The sequence below is a fragment of the Carya illinoinensis genome, chromosome 14, assembly GCF_018687715.1.
Source record: "Carya illinoinensis cultivar Pawnee chromosome 14, C.illinoinensisPawnee_v1, whole genome shotgun sequence".
Taxonomy (NCBI): domain Eukaryota; kingdom Viridiplantae; phylum Streptophyta; class Magnoliopsida; order Fagales; family Juglandaceae; genus Carya; species Carya illinoinensis.
In genome coordinates this window covers 5442324-5459324 of record NC_056765.1, presented here as the reverse complement: position 1 = coordinate 5459324, position 17001 = coordinate 5442324, and the positions used below count along the sequence as shown (strand labels likewise).

Sequence of the window (17001 nt, the reverse complement as noted above, 5' to 3'; positions counted from 1 at the left end):
CATGTTCGAACGCTTCAAATAACGTTTGAACGGTGAATATGCATCATTCGAACGTTTATAATTTACCGTTCGAACGGTTTGTCAATTTCCCTCTAAAATAATTTTGTCTATCGCGCCAATATTACGTTCAAACGGTAACAATTAAACGTTCGAATGGTTAATCATTAACGGTCGAACGGTTAACTTATTTGGGACAAAAAATTTCGTCCCTAAGAATAGCGTCCGAATGCATTCGAACAGTCTGACATTCCGTCATTATTTTGGAATGAAATTCAAATTTCGTTCCAAAATCTCACTTTTTGGAACGATTTTCAATTCGTCCCAAAGTAATTTCGTCCCAAAAAATAACTTTTATTATAGTGGTTACATAGTCTTTTTATGTGAGAAACTCTCCTTTTAGGTAACTTCCTAGTCACAAGGTTTGTTACACGATTGAAAGAAATATCTTTGTAGATGGTAACCTTTTATTTTGTTCTTAAATTGAATATTCATTTTTGTTAGATTCTATTAATTTTAATATATATTTCTGTATGTAGTATCCAAGATGTATGATCGTTGATAGCCTCTCCAATAGATAATAACGATTTACTTCTATTCTCTAATTGAATATTCATTTTAGAGAATGTACACTTGGCCTGGTTGATAATGAAATTCTATCTTAAATTATTTTCATACTTTAATTCATTAGATCAGGTCCTCTTATTTCTTAAAAAAATGGAAGGTGGGGTCTATCAGCATAGCAATCATCTTTAGATATAATCATAAGAGCCTCTTTCTATTGCAGAATGTTCGATTTTAGTCATAGCTATTGTTCCAACAACAAGTCTATCATCATAGCCCTTTCAAAATATTTAGTTAGTCCAAAACACATCCCATGACCCAAAGGTCAGGATTTCCTACCATAAGTAGTTTCAACTTAAGTTTTGACTTGAACTCTCCACGTTGAAGTCATGAAATATTAACTCGTATTAATTAGACTATCATCTTGGTGGTCGTTAGACATATTTCATTAAAGTGAGTCTTGTTATTGTTGAATATCACTAATCGTGAAATGAATGGTAAAAATTTCTCAAAGTTTTCAAATATTTGGAAATAGAGCATTATCAACAACAAATTACTAATTTAGAAAGAGAAAAAAATCAGTATAAACTATGAAACGTAGATAGTTATAAAAATTATATTTGCAGTTATTTTTATATATTCTTATATGTGCTTTATTGATGTGATTAACTGTATATTATAAAAAATTAATATAATTACTTATATCAATAAAGTATATAAAAATATTAAAAAATAATTATACGTAATATTACTCATATATTATATATATTAATACTTGTGATTTTATTATTCCTAATAAAAATTTATTTTAATATTCTTTCCAACTCGATATCTAATACAGTGTAGATTCCTGTATTTGCAGAAGTGGAAAAGTGATAAAATCATGCCAACAAAATAAACCCATCACGTGTTGATTCTTAAAGGAAAAAAAAACACTTTTTTGGGAACTTTTTGTGCTTCGTTGCATGCACCACCACCTAACCTCGGTTACAACATAAACCTGACTAAGGTTTTTCCTTTTTAAGTTTTCTGTCCCTTTCCTATCTCTCCTCTGCAACTGATCTCTCCTCTCTCTCTCTCTCTCTCTCTCTCTCTGTAACACTGTTGAGGCGTACCTTAAATGGCTGCCGCTAAGAAATGAATGTTGGGTAACGTAAATACTATTCTGCTATTGAAGTCTCCTTATTCATCACCCCTTTTTTTCTCAAAGAAATTTTATTATAGATGCATGTATCACTTGGGTCTTTGAGTTGGAATATTTCTGTGTCTGAATTGGGTTGCCGTAGTTCGATTCCTCTTTCAGTCTTGCGTTTTCTTATTTATTTATTTATTTTTATACCAATACATATGTTTGTATTATGGTTATTTGTCTCAAAGAGATGTTGTGGATGGCTTTGAGCCTTAAGAACCTTGATCTAGAAAAAAGGCGGCTTCGGAAATTTTCTTGTGCTCAACCCCATGATTTTCGGAAACCATTAGTCAAATTTGTTTGCTTATGATTTCAGTTTTTTGTTTTAATGAGTATATTGCGGTAAAAGATTTGAGAAAAAAAAAATTGTATCTTTTGTTGCTTGCGTAGAAAAAAAGGTGGAAGTTTTGTTTTAGAAGCTGAATCAGATCGCGTCGTTTATACAGAGAATTGTGAATTTTAGTGCTGTAGATCTGAGGCCTGCTTCTTCTTTTTGTTTATGGTTTATTTAGCTTTGATTTCGCCAAATTAGCTTTCAGGTAATTTTCATGTAATGGCTTTTATGGTAATTATTTAATCGAAATATGACAATTTGTTTTATTCTCGTACTTTGTTGGTTGGTTTATTTCTATAATCGGGGTCGTCCTCAGTTTTTACACCTATTTTGATGCCGAAAAGAAATGAGGTCTTGGGGGGTTGTGTTTCATGTTCATCAGTTGCTATTGTTTTGCAGTATTCATGATATTCCCGTCTATATTTTGACGATCTAAATATTTCCCCGTTCTGTTTTTGTCGATGCTCTCCAGATGTGCATGAGATGGGGTTGTCTTCTGAACTTACTGTGATTTTGTTCTTTAATTTAGGCAGATATCGATCGAGTTTCATCAACTTGATCAGAGAGTGAAAGCGCAACTGGGCTGAGCTGATATTTATGTTCTGGTGGTAAATGGGAATCTTTGAAGATATGGGTTTTTTTGGTGATCTTGAATTTCTTCCTGCTCCTTCTGGGGAAGGGGATGCAGTTCCCGAGCGGGAACCAGAGGTGGCAGTGGAGGATTACAGTGATGATGAGATGGATGTTGATGAGCTTGAGAGGAGGATGTGGAGAGACCGAATGCTATTGAGACGGCTCAAAGAACAGAATAAGGGAAAGGAGGAGGCTGACAATGAAAAGCAGCGTCAATCACAGGAGCAAGCTCGAAGGAAGAAGATGTCTCGTGCCCAAGATGGCATCCTGAAGTATATGCTCAAAATGATGGAAGTTTGTAAAGCTCAAGGTTTTGTGTATGGGATTATTCCCGAGAAGGGCAAGCCAGTAAGTGGAGCCTCTGACAATCTGCGAGCATGGTGGAAGGAAAAGGTCAGGTTTGATCGTAATGGACCTGCTGCAATTACCAAGTATCAGGCTGATCATTCAGTCCTTGGGAAGAGTGAAGAGTGCAGTGCTGTGGCATCCACACCCCACACCTTGCAGGAGCTCCAGGACACGACTCTTGGATCACTTTTGTCAGCTCTGATGCAGCACTGTGATCCGCCACAGAGGCGTTTCCCACTGGAGAAGGGTGTTTCACCACCATGGTGGCCTACCGGAAATGAGGAGTGGTGGCCTCAACTTGGGTTGTCCAAAGATCAGGGGCCTCCCCCATACAAAAAGCCTCATGATCTGAAGAAGGCTTGGAAGGTGAGTGTTCTGACATCTGTGATTAAGCACATGTCCCCGGACATTGCCAAGATCCGAAAGCTTGTTCGTCAGTCAAAATGCTTGCAGGACAAGATGACTGCCAAGGAGAGTGCCACTTGGCTGACCATTATAAACCAGGAAGAAGTGCTGGCCCGGAAGTTGTATCCTGATAGATGCCCACCTGTGTCAGCTGGTGGGAGTGGGTCTTGTCTAGTCAGTGATTCTAGCCATTATGATGTTGAAGGGGTGGATGATGAACTGAATGTTGATGTAGTGGACTGCAAACCCTGCGATGTCAAACTCTTCAATATCGGGGCTGCTGGGCCAAGAGATAGGCTTGTGATGCCCCCAGGGGATCCACAAATCAAGGGAGAGATCATTGAAATTGAATCGGATTTCACTCAAAAGCGGAAACTCCTGGCTGATCAACCACATACGATGATTGATCAAAAGATATATACCTGTGAGTACTCCCAATGCCCATACAACAATTACCGCCTCGGATTTCTGGACATGACTGCAAGAAACAATCACCAACTGAATTGTCCATACCGGGGTAATTTTTCCCCAATATTTGGAACGTCGAACTCTCAAATCAACAAGGACAAGCCAATAGTCTTCCCTCTACCCTTTGGCCAACCTAAGCCAGCTGCTCCACCTGCGAACCAGGCAAACGAGACTCCTTTTAGTGTTTCAGGACTCGGACTTCCAAAAGATGGACAGAAAATGATCTCTGATCTCATGTCATTCTATGATGCTAATCTTCAGCGTGATAAAAGCATGAATCCTGGGAATCTCAGTGCTACAGAAGATCACAACCAGCAGCAGAAGTTTCAACCTCAGATGAACGATAACTGTTACAGCCAGGGGGTTATTATGGGGGTAAACATGTCTGATGAAGCCAACATGCCGATGCATCATGCAGTGTTTCCAACAACAGGAATTCAATATGATCAGTACAAGCCACTTGACCCTGCATTTGATGACATCCCCCCTGACAATATTGCCGACTTCAGATTCAGCTCTCCATTTAACCTAGCATCTGCGGATTATACATGGGATTCGATGCCAAAGCAAGATATCTCCTCGTGGTACCTTTGAAGAAAAAGGCAAAACATGCATCTTAGGTTTTATATGGTTGACAACCCTAATTGATAGGGAAGGCTGCATGAAGGAAAGAGCTTATCTCTACAAAGTTCCAACTTCCAAAGGCTGGGTGGGTGCGCAGCTTCTTCCTTTCTAAATCTAATATTGTTATATATAAAGCTTGTTTTATCAGGATGTCTAAAACCCCCGCCCCTATGAACTTGGGTTAGTCTTGCTAGTTTAGAGGGCAAGGAAGCTTTCAGTGCTGTACTTAAGGGCCAACAAATAGCTGGGAAGGACCAATCCGCACTTTGCTGCTGTGAAATGTTTAGAAGTATATAAGAATCTTTTGCAAAAGTTGATATTTCCATGTTACAAAATATATAAATTTACCTGTTTCTATATATGTATGTATGTATCCATGCATGTATGTATGTGGTTAGTTGTTACATTCCTTAAGCTGCAGTTTGCTTGTTATGGGCACTACTTAATCCTCCGAGTGATTCGTTTTCTGTTAAATTATATCTCATAGAAATGACCATAAATACTAATTCAGTTGACTTCCATAAGCATGCCCATCTCTGGCTGCCGGAACTTGAAAATGCCATAAAAGATGGTAGAAATATGGGAATATGAGATATGAAAGGCTCTGCGGGCTAAAAGGAAAAAAGGAAATAAAAATAACACCAGGCTGAGTTTGATATGGCATCGTTCTGACCAACTTTTCTATTCTTTCTCTGCATTTTCTTTTAACCTAGGTTCTACTTTTGTTTAATGCAAAGGCGTAATCTCTCCCCTGAGATGGGGAAAGAGTTGAGGTAAATGATGATTTCCAAGCAAACAAAAGATTCAATACAAGCTCATACAAAATGCAGTAGATGTTTCATTTTTCTAAATCCCTTTCAATATTCCATCTAAGTTAGCATCCAAACGGATCCTCAGGGTTTAAAAAGTAAAGCGAACTGACCACACAACTCATTGGTTTTCAGCTCTAAATTCGATCCAACCCGCTCATTAGAGTTTATTATATACTACATTTTTTTTTTTTTTATGAAAATTTGACTTTATCCATTCATCAAAGAAAAGTTACATCTATGATCAGATTCATACAAAAAAATTCTCATATCACACACCAATTATTACATTTGGAACTCCACCAATACACAAATTTTTTTGTGACTGGTATGATCTTAACTACTACTATAACTTTTTACAGACAAACCATTTAGGAGATAGTCATCTACCTAAAATAGAGATTCATACTCCACCTTTCATAGGATGAGAGGACTTAACCTCTATGGACAAAACATTCAACAAATGATTTTTTTTTTAAAACTAAACAAAAAGAAACAACAATGAAAGCAGAAAGATAGATGTGAAAATGATAAATTACAATTTAAATGTATTTCGGTAGATTTCGAAATCAACTATAAAAATTATATCTGAATTATCTGATTTGGTGATCTGTCACTATCTTTCCAACGATCTATTTGGAAAACATTTTGTACTGCTCATATCTTTACAAGAGATGTTAAAGAACTCTAGATCCCTTTTTTTAGTTTTGAAGGAAAAAAGATATATTAAAAAAATAAAGAAATAAAGAAAGGAGAGGAGGAAAGGAAGATAAAGGAAGGATAGAGAAAGGAGGAGAAGGCCACAGTTTCCTCCTCCAACGATTTGGAGAATTTTTTAGATAAAGTTTGAGACGAAGACGCTAGGCACTAGGGTTAATGGATTATTACCACTCATCTTCCATAGACTTTATTCATTATATACTATATTAAATTCTTGTATCTTTATTTATCATTTGAATAAAATCTTGACAATTTTGTGGACATAAATAAGTTATTGAATTACGTAAATCTTATACCCAAAATTACATTCTTTATTTTACTTTTTCTCTTATTTTTCATAAAAGTAATCAGTCTATATTAATGATTATTAAACAAAACAAATACTGGAAATCATTTCATTCAATTCACGTTTTGATCCTTACGAGGCATTAATTGAAGAACAACATAGGAAGAATATCTTACATAAGTACATTGTATAATGTCTTGATAAGACTTTATCCCATTTCGCATAAATCAAAATCTTTCCAATAAATCGATCGAAAAAAAAAAAGACAGAACTCTTTCGAATTTGGTTTGAAATTTGGTAACAAAAAATTTTCATTTCAAATTCAAAATTCTCATTTCATAATTACAACTTTTCCAAATCTTCATATAAAATATAATAAATAATTTAACTTTTTAAAATTTTAAAATAATAATAATATTAAAATATTTATTTTAAACTCAAAATTTTTATCTCACATACAAGCAGAACCAATATTTTAACTCTTGAGACGAATTTGATTATATAAAATTAAATTATTTCATCTCTTTTTATCTCATATAATTATTACAATTTCTCAAACTCACACTATCATACAAGATATAATAACAATTTAATTTTTTTTTAATTTTAAAATAAAAATTATATTATAATAATATTTAACTTTTAATAAAATATCTCACTACGTAATCAAACGAGGTTAACTATGGCAAAATTGTTACAATGATTTATAAAAAGAAAATTAACCTGATCAACTCGATACGAGCTGAATGATCTAAATTGATATCGTGAAAAAGATGTTACTTATGTTTCACAAATGTATTAATTATTGCAAATGGTAAAAAATTTAAAATTTAAAATTAAAATTAAAATAATATATTGATAAAATGGGACTGTCACTTATTATATATATAATATTGTGCTTAAAATTGGCACGTGTAACGCTATTATTTTTTTAATGTATACTTTAGAAAAATAAACAAATGAAATTAAGTACAATTAAAAATGAATAAATATCTTAATATTTATTAATTTTTCTAATAAATTACATCCGATTAAGACAAGGGTGGCTGCTGGGAGCTCCCATGATTAATTTTGTGTGTGTTTTTTCTTTTGGTATTTTTAAATATTTAAAAAAAATTATAATATTATTAAAAAATAATATTTTCATTATTATTTTTTACAAATAGTAGCATTTTACTTTGTTATATATGTTTCATAATTCATTTAATTATTAGTTTTTACTACTATAATAAGATGGAAAGACGTGCACGGTGCTGCATCCATGTGATTATTAATTAACAATAATTTAAATATATTAGCAAACAAATAAAAAATAAAAATAAAAAAAGCTAGCGTTGCAGGAAACTTTACCACGCACATCCATTTCTACTCCAATCTCCTTCTTCCACTCCTGCTGCTGCTAAATTTTCTCTCACCCCCTAAAACCCTAATCCAACCCTCCAATTTTCCCACTTCTACCCCCTTCATCGTCGAGTTGAAGGTTAACTCTCTCGCAAATTCTTCATCCATGGCGGAGGTCATGAACGTGCCCCCGGACTCTGTCGACCAATCCCCCAAGCCCTCCGCTGACGATGAACCGCCTCCGCCTCCAACACAGACGTCTCGTAGAAGGGAGAGAGATTCGAGGGAGTTGGATCGCCCTCCGAACCGCCGTGATTACCACGACCGGAACACATCGCCGCCGCTGCCCCCGAGGGAAAGAGACAGGGATTACAAGCGCCGGCGTAGCCCCAGTTCTCCGCCCTACCGCGACCGCCGGTACTCCTCTCCTCGCCGCTCTTCTCCGAACTTCAAGCGTTCGAGGCGTGGGAGCCCCCGCGGTGGTTATGGACCGGACGATAGGTAAGGGAGTAAATTTGCTCCTTTTATTTTATTCTTTTGTTTTCTTAGCCATCATCATCATTGTTTTGGGTTATTAGTTTGTTTGAGTGATTGTTTGATGCATTTTTTTAATGTCCGTGTTTGAGGATTCTTTGCATTTTTTAATCAGCAACTAGCTTTTTTTCTTTTGTAACAAGTTAAACTTTATAGGTAAAAGGATCGCTAGCCAAGTGTTTGGGAAATATATTAGAGATACACCTGAAACAGAAACTAGAACTGGGTTAAAAAAGAAAAGAAACTAGAATTGTGTTATGGTTCTGCTACTTCCCAACTCAGCCCGCAGAATTAAGAACAAGAATGGTAAAGAAAACAGAAGAACAATTCAAGAACAAACCAAGAATACAAGAATCAGAACCAAGAAACTACTTCTCATTTCTTGGAAGAGATTTTCGAGTAATCTTCCAACTCCAAAGAATTAGACGAACTTCCGGAATGAATAATCCTTCCTTCTCAGTTAGTTCTTATACCTACGGCTAATTACAGTAAATCACATCTTTTATTACATTCTTTTACAATCAAAACGCTGACTGTGACACCTTCACAATCCGAAATGCACTGCTACGCTTAACCTGCACGCACCGTTTTACTCAGCCAAAGACTTCCTTCGTTCTCGTCAAAACACCCCGCATGACTAATTGCAACGCACCGTTTTGCTGCGACAGTTAATATCGTTATATTTCCCATTCCCAGCCAATTCCCTTCCTTCCAACACAGAGCCCTTACAAATTGGTCCGTGAATCATACCCTTTTATAGGGATGGAAGTGCCATTTCTCTCACAACTCATTGGCTGGCTTGTTTTATCTTCCTGTAGAAAAGATACCAGTTGCTCTGCTTATGTGAAACCTGGTTGCAGTTGAATGAATAGTTTGAACATGTGGTTTTTGGGAACCATTGGAAATGATTTGTCATTGATGGTGCCATTAACATGGTAGTAGCGGAATGTATCTGTGTTTTGTGGTTCATGACTATCCTTGTCATCGTTGGTCTGGGAGAGCTAGGACCTATCATTATGTGCCCATGGATTTAAAGAACAGCACAATGCTTTCCATCAGATTTTGGATTGTTTATGTTGTTTACAGCCAAACAAAAAGTTATGTGATGTGTTGGAGGGGTGGGAATATTATCAGATGCATAGGCTACTGTTTCTTAGAGATGGGTTGTCTTCTATCCAGCAGATAAGCAAACATGGGTGTATTTTAGCCTCTTTCCTTTTCTCTTCCCCTTTGTTTCAGGTAAATCTTTGAGGTTACTAAGGACATTGATGTGTTTCACATAGTAGCATTGAGTTGTTTCCTATACTTAAATACGTTGCTCATTCAAAGTTGAGATGAGAAGATAGCATATCCATGTTCTTCATTTCCTTCCGCCCCTAAAACCACAATCCATCACCAAAAAGTAGAAAGAAAAAAGAATAGAAAAGGCTGATTATACATAATCATTTTTTGATAAGAGAATTAACCTATGTAATTGGGCTATGCCTATTTATATCATCAATAAAATCCTTGTTTACTGATAAAAAAACTGAGAGTGCTGTTGGAGTGTTTCAAACTGGTGACCTGTGGGGATGTGAGGAAAAGGTTGATTATACATAATCTTCGTGTGCTACGGCTTGTTTTTCTTATTTTGCCACTTCATGATTTGGAAGGTCTCAACCGTTGGCTCAAGCGGTAAAGGCCTTGGGCTTCGGGGTATGCTCCACCCAGGTCTAAGGTTCAAATCCCCTTGGGTGCAAACAATATCTATTTTCTCCTTGAATTACCCGAGGTGCACTTGTGGCAAACTCCTTGCCAAGGGTCTGTGTACTCCCAGGATTAGTCGGGACGTTATTCCTAGACACCTGGTGCCAATCAAAAAATGATTTGGAAGGTCTCACTCACAGGAGAGAGAGAGAGAGAGAGAGAGAGAGAGAGAGAGAGAGAGAGAGAGAGAGAGAGAGAGAGAGAGAGAAGAAGTTGACAAATTTTTTTGCTACAGAACAAAGTTTGGGAGGGCAAAGAAAATTTTTCATTGGAGCAGCTCAAGATATAATCTCTGGGTTTGATATGAAAAATTATCATACAAGTTAAATTTTTTTTTATCTAAATGGATCGATGTTTTGTAGTTTCATGGTTATTCTTATGTTGTGTTAATGATGGTTCAGGTTTGGCTATGATTACATTGGTGGATATGAACGAGGGATGGGAGGAAGACTTGGGTATGCTGATGAAAAATCTCATGGTCGGTTTATGAATCGCTCAGCAGGCACATATCAAAATGGACCTTCTGGTATGTAAGTTTTTTGGGTTATTGATTTACCATGTCTTATTCAATTAGAAGTTTTTGCATTGATGATCATCGCATATTGACATAGTATATGCATTTTCTTTGAAAAGAAAAATCTCTCTATGTTACATATATCAAAGCTAAAATAAGCTTAAAATATGCATTCTAAAAGTTTAAATAGGAAAACAGAATCACTGAGAAGTCATAAAAAACACAGGCTGATCTAGATTTATGGGCGTCCCATTTAATAACAATGTTTAGTTATTTCATGTTGCTTTTTTTTTTTTTTTAAATTTTTTTATAAGTAATTTCGTGTTGCTTTTATCCCCTGTCTAAGCATCAATTGATGGGGTAAATCAAATGCTTACCAAATACCATGTGAACAATATTACAATATATGTCAGATGAGAATGGGTTCTGTATCCATGATATTGGATGATTATTATTGCCGCATGATACTGTATAGCTGTAATGCCCTAGTCTCCCCATTGGGAAAAAGCAATAACTCATGTAGAATGGGTTTGTTATAAAGGTAGTCATATGTGCTAACTCTTACATTGGCTACTAGGTTAAACTGAGCTTTAGAAGTGATTCTAGGGAAGCGTCAAATTGACTGTAAAATGGTATGTCCTTATGTTGTTTCTCAATATATTTATTTTTGCCTCTTTGGGACCTTTTTTGGGCAGATTTTGAATCAAACCGTGGGGGTTATGCAGATTCGTCAAACACAGGGAGTACACAGAGGTTAGGTTTCTAAATGTCTATTCTCTTGATTGTAAATGGAAGTACATAATATCTCCTATGTTTATGTTTGCATGATTTAAAGCTAAGTCTAGGCATTGGATCTGTCAAGCTGTACTATGTCAGTATCCTTCAGTATTAATGGAAAATGTAATACCTATGGACTCGGCTTTTCCCTTTTTTACTTTTTAATTTTGACAGAAATGTTGAGAAAATTAAAAACTATAAAAATATTTGAATGCCATATTATGCTAGTTCGTATTATTTGAGCAATTGCCTTCGTCATATTTGCAGCTTCCTTTTGCTGCAGAGTTAGTTCGAGCATGGTGTTCTCTCCACTATTAGGAAGCCCTACTATTCGTCTCAATATATTATGTTTTCAACACTTAAAAGGCTTTCAGAGATGTACCCACCGTAAAAATGTTCTAATGGGAAAGCATTTGATCCTTAAAGGTGCCCAAAGAAGCTGTGCAATGGAAAAGATCCTCATCTTAGAGAACTTCTTTAGAGAGGATTATTGTGGGCTGGTTTTGTGCATGTATTATGTTAAAATAGTCATGAAACAGTACATATATTTCTACACTTTAAACTAGCACAATTTTTTGCCCTTCTTTTGGGATTAAGGGCGATTTTTAGTTGTTAGTGTGAAACACTTTTGATGCATAGACACTTGAATTACTTTGAATTCAGAAAAGGGGGTTTGGTAAGTGTAGCTGTATTGAGATTGTACTATTTCACTGGACGTGGTCCATTTAATGGTAAAAGATTAGTTGGATGATGGATGTTGAACTCCCCTTGACTAAGCTTTAAAGTAATGTTTCCTAGATTGTTTTCCAACTGAGCGGCTCCACTAGGAAGCTGTCATTTTCTTTTTTCTTTTTTTCTTTTTTTTCTTGGAAAATTTTCCCGTAACTTGTATATTTACCGTGTTCTTTGCAAGTTTAGCCTGGGAACTATGAGACCTTTGTGGTTAGGTGGCTCAAGTTTTAACCACGTCCTGAATATTACTATTTTTCCCTAGACAACTAAAAGTATATAGCTACACCCAAATACACCTGTATATTATCGGGTCAGTCTTTCGGGTGGAGACAATGAGGTGATAATTTAATAGGAGCTGCATTAGAATATAAAGAAACTTGGTCCAGAGACATTTGTGAATTGCTTTTATTGAATTTAGTTAGTGGGAGTATTTGCGTTCGTCCAAAATGAATCTGTTGAAGAATTTCCTGTGATCATACTCCTCTGGATGCTAGAAATCTCACAACTAAAAAGACCTTTTTTGACACACCCTCTGAGCCACGTGGAAGACATTTCTTAATTCCATTGAACTTTAGAACCCACACAGTAGTCATACCTCATGTTTAGATGCAGACCCACTCCACTGCTGTTCCTATATTTGGAACGATCAAGTTTTGTTAGGCTTCTTTTGACATAGCAGTCTTTTTTCATCAAAAAGTATTTAACTGCTCTCACATTTTTCAAGTACCTTCTTTTGTTTTCCTCCTTGGGGTGCGGTGGGTTTGTAAATGCCTTTTTGCTATAATTGATGGCAGGTAGTCTTGGTTATCCTTGTTTCACTTTTATTGAAGACGTCAGGTGTTGATATTTATTAATATGATGCATTATGATAATTGTTTCAGGGAGGGGTTGATGTCCTATAAGCAATTCATTCAGGAGCTTGAAGATGATATCTTACCTGCCGAAGCTGAGCGTAGGTATATTCTAGAAAGTAAATAAGTTTGAAATGGTTTTTCATCTGAGCATTCACTAATTGATAGATTATTTTTATTAATAAATAATTTGTGTATTGGATTTTAGGTATCAAGAATATAAATCAGAGTACATTTCTACTCAGAAACGTACTTTCTTTGATGCTCATAAAGATGAGGAATGGTAGGTTCTCTTCTTGTGGTGTTGAATTTAGCTGTCGCTATTTTGACTGTTATGGTTCATTGATGTACAAAATTATAATATTAGCTGTTTATATAGATACAGATTTTCTTTTTTACTAATTAGATTTATCCGTCGATGAAGGTTGAAAGACAAGTATCATCCGACCAATCTACTTACTGTCATTGAAAGGTGGGTTGTACTGATTCCTGTCTGGATTTTTTTTTTTTAAATAAAAAAAGAGCACAATTCTTTTGGCATCATTTGATCTTGGTATGGTTAAAAGGTTTGTGTTCGTGAAGGGTTTTTCTGTGTGTATGTGTATTAACATGTACGTGTGTGAACACAAATACGAATTGAGCATACCTGGATTAATTTGTGGGCTAAATTGACTTTTGAGGGTATTTATCTGGGCAAACTTATCTAAAAGTCTTTGCTAACTTTTATGCCCTTTAGGAGGAATGAACTTGCTCGACGGGTGGCGAAGGATTTTTTGCTTGATCTGCAGAGTGGAACACTTGACATGTACTCTCTCTCTCTCTCTCTCTCTCTCTCTCTCTCTCTCTCTCTCTCTCAACAATTAAAAATTAATTGAAAAGGAGAAAATGATTAAAAAACAGAAAATTGGGTCCTGGCTATGATGCATATTTTGAATTTTGTGATGCAGAACTCCTGGTGTTAATGCTGTCCCATCAAATAAATCAGGACTACCAAGCGATCAAGCCTCTGATGATGAAGCAGAGGCTAGTGGTAATCGAAGAAGACATGTAAGGGGACCAGTTAAAGAAAACGATTTTTCAGCTGCTCCTAAGGCTCCCCCTGTCAGTTCTGAGCCTAGACGAATACATATAGATATTGAACAAGCTCAGGCCCTCGTACGCAAGCTCGATTCCGAAAAGGGCATTGAAAATAATATCTTAAGCAGCGTCGATAATGATAGAACAGGTGGTGGTAAGTCTCATGGTGGATCTGTCGGCCCGATTATAATTATACGAGGCTTAACATCTGTTAAGGGCCTAGAGGGCATTGAGCTTCTGGACACACTAATTACATATCTTTGGCGCATCCATGGTTTAGATTACTACGGCATGTCTGAAACTAATGAAGCTAAGGGTTTTAGGCATATAAGGCCAGAAGGAAAGAGTTATGAAGAAACAACTAAATCTGGTACGGACTGGGAAAAGAAACTTGACTCATTTTGGCAAGAAAGGTTGAGAGGTCAGGATCCCTTGGAACTAATGACTGCTAAGGATAAGATAGATGCAGCAGCTATTGAAGCTTTAGATCCACATGTAAGGAAAATAAGAGATGAAAAGTACGGATGGAAGTATGGCTGTGGAGCTAAGGGCTGTACAAAGCTTTTCCATGCTGCTGAATTTGTGCATAAACATCTCAAACTTAAACACCCAGAACTTGTGATGGAACTGACCTCAAAAGTGCGCGAGGATCTATATTTCCAAAACTACATAAAGTAAGTGTTTCTTTGTTATTGTAAATGTTGGCAGTATTTTATGAATTAGATGATGAATACCTTATTATGTATGCAGTGATCCAGATGCTCCGGGTGGAACACCTGTCATGCAGCAACCTCAGGTATCCCTCATGCTGTATGTCATGCACGTCATGCAGTGACCTCCAAGTGGATTGACCTAATAAATTATCTTTCAAAATTTTCTTGACCACTTTACTTTCTCTAGCTAGATGTATCTAATGTATAGTTTTTGTATACTTGGATGGTGCCTTTTTAATCATTACTGAGAGTTATCTTTCATGATGAATTACATGAACTATTTTCAGAAGGACAAGCCACAGAGGCGGAGACTGGGTCTGGATAGTAGATTGAGAGATGATCGTGGTAATCGTAGGGATAATGAACGGATTGAAAGGGTTACCGATGGTGAACGGTTTGATAGGACTGAGAATTCCCCTTCCCATGATCGACAGTCTAAACGTGGCATTCTCGAATTGGGGAATCATGATGAGTCAATGTATGATGCATATAGTGGGCAAGGCATGAGTGCTGTCACTCCCTTTCCCTCGGATGTAACCCCACCAATATTTATGCCTGTTCCTGGTGCCGGGTTGGTCACCCTTCCATATAATGCTTTAACCTTCTTCGTCTGAAGCACAATTAATTTTGCAATTAATTTTAAATCTAACCTGAACTAATCATTGCAGGCCTTTAGGTCCCTTTGTTCCTGCTCCCCCAGAAGTTGCAATGCAGATGTTACGGGAGCAGGGGGGGCCATCTTCTTATGATGGCAGTGGTAGGAACATGCGGCATGGTCCTAATGTTGGAGGGCCAACACCAATTCTTGCCCCCCCTGCTTTTAGATCTGACCCTCGACGCATGCGAAGGTTCATGTTTCTTTTTTGGATTTCTAATGTTTGTTGGTTCACAATTAGACTAGATATCACTAGCAGCTTCTTTGCTTAAGCCTTCACCATTTCTTAATCTGAAATTGAGTATTTAAAAAGGCAGTAATTAAATTATTGTTAAGACCAGGCCCATGCTTTACCAATGTTGCGAAGAGAATGATTCTCTTGCAACTTTTTGGCAAAAATCACAACTGGCAACTGGTCACTGATGGTGATTTGGGAACCTTTTGACTGATTTTTCTAGAACTCTAACACATAATGTTATCATGGTGAATGGTTTAGGGTAGCACTACTAGATTGTTTAATTCCAGCGGATTTAAAATTGCTTTGTTATTGTTATTATTATTAATATTATTATTATTATGGTGGTGGTGATGATGATGATGATGTGATGTTGGCCGGTGATTTGTTAATTTAGCTCTATAGTTTGTAGTTTCCAGTTCACCGTGTAGCTTGTAGTTCTCTGATTTGTGATTTTGAGTGTGTGCATTGTCATATATACCTGATTGTGGTGTTTGTTATGATGGTGGTGCAGTTATCAAGATTTGGATGCTCTGGAGGATGAAGTCACGGTGATAGACTATCGGAGTTTGTAAAGCTTCACTTGATATGCGTTTCCTCCAATCGCATGATTGCATGGGTCCCTTCTTCATCAAAGTATAAACTACTTTCGACGTTATTTGCATTGGGTGCCTTTATTCTAGGAGTGATGGCTTCCATTTCCATCGAGAATTCCCAGCTTCTGTTTGCTTTGAACTTTCATTTACAGTAAGTACCCGGGGACCTGAGCAGATGACTTAGCATATGCTGCCAGATTTTGCCAGATCAAATGCCGTAAGATTTCTTAAATTGCCTTGTAATTGGGTGAATGAGGTATATTATTGATTACTAGATGGCGTATTGCACTACCAGGGTTTGTTCATTTCAGTTGATCCCAAGTCTGAATTCTAGAAAATTTTGTGAATTTCTGGCCAAAAACCTTCACCGATGACTTGCCAAGTATAAACTATACTTTTATAAGCAATTGCAATTGGGTTGACATTTGAAGACCATTGGAAACATTCCGGTAAATTTCACTGATGCCTTGTAGAAAAAAGAAAACATCCTTGGCCTGTCTTTATTGTTGCATACTTGCAGGATCATGCACCAGTTGACGCAAATCTCTATATTTTTGCATGATGTTCACCTTCACCGGGAGAAGCAGCAGCCAACTGACTGAATCGGAACAGCATAGTCAAAGCATGGAGAACTCGCAGTTGTGCCGAGAAAAAAAAAAATAAAGAAACAAAATTAAAGCATCGCAGGTTTCAAATAGAAGAACATGTCACAATCTACTGACAGCAAAAATACAGAATAAATGCAATGTTCATTGGGTAAAAAGATATGGAGGGTTGCATATAGAGATGAGTTTCCAATATATGCTAATATGGAAATGATGCATCTTCAGTTTGGGAGATAAGAGACGGAGCC

At 36.6% G+C, this 17001-nt stretch overlaps 2 protein-coding genes across 6 annotated transcripts; both read left to right on the top strand.

Moving 5' to 3' along the window:
* Window positions 1-1552: 1552 nt before the first annotated feature.
* On the top strand, window positions 1553-4921 carry LOC122294399 (ETHYLENE INSENSITIVE 3-like 1 protein). 5 transcript variants are annotated; one of them, XM_043103099.1, is made up of 2 exons: window positions 1553-1709; window positions 2614-4921. In XM_043103099.1, the coding sequence occupies exon 2, from the start codon at window positions 2697-2699 to the stop codon at window positions 4530-4532; it is 1836 nt and encodes a 611-aa protein (XP_042959033.1). In that variant the 5' UTR covers window positions 1553-1709; window positions 2614-2696; the 3' UTR covers window positions 4533-4921. The 5 variants fall into 5 exon arrangements, with proteins under 5 accessions (XP_042959033.1, XP_042959035.1, XP_042959034.1 ...); XM_043103101.1 differs by having other exon boundaries at window positions 1561-1709; window positions 2618-4921; XM_043103100.1 differs by having other exon boundaries at window positions 1568-1714.
* Window positions 4922-7707: 2786 nt separating this feature from the next.
* On the top strand, window positions 7708-16583 carry LOC122294347 (serrate RNA effector molecule-like). Its single transcript, XM_043102992.1, has 12 exons — window positions 7708-8219; window positions 10400-10524; window positions 11208-11265; window positions 12903-12977; window positions 13081-13155; window positions 13297-13344; window positions 13609-13677; window positions 13820-14623; window positions 14700-14745; window positions 14950-15233; window positions 15331-15510; window positions 16067-16583. The coding sequence occupies exons 1-12, from the start codon at window positions 7885-7887 to the stop codon at window positions 16125-16127; spliced, it is 2160 nt and encodes a 719-aa protein (XP_042958926.1). The 5' UTR covers window positions 7708-7884; the 3' UTR covers window positions 16128-16583.
* The last annotated feature ends 418 nt before the right edge of the window (window positions 16584-17001 follow it).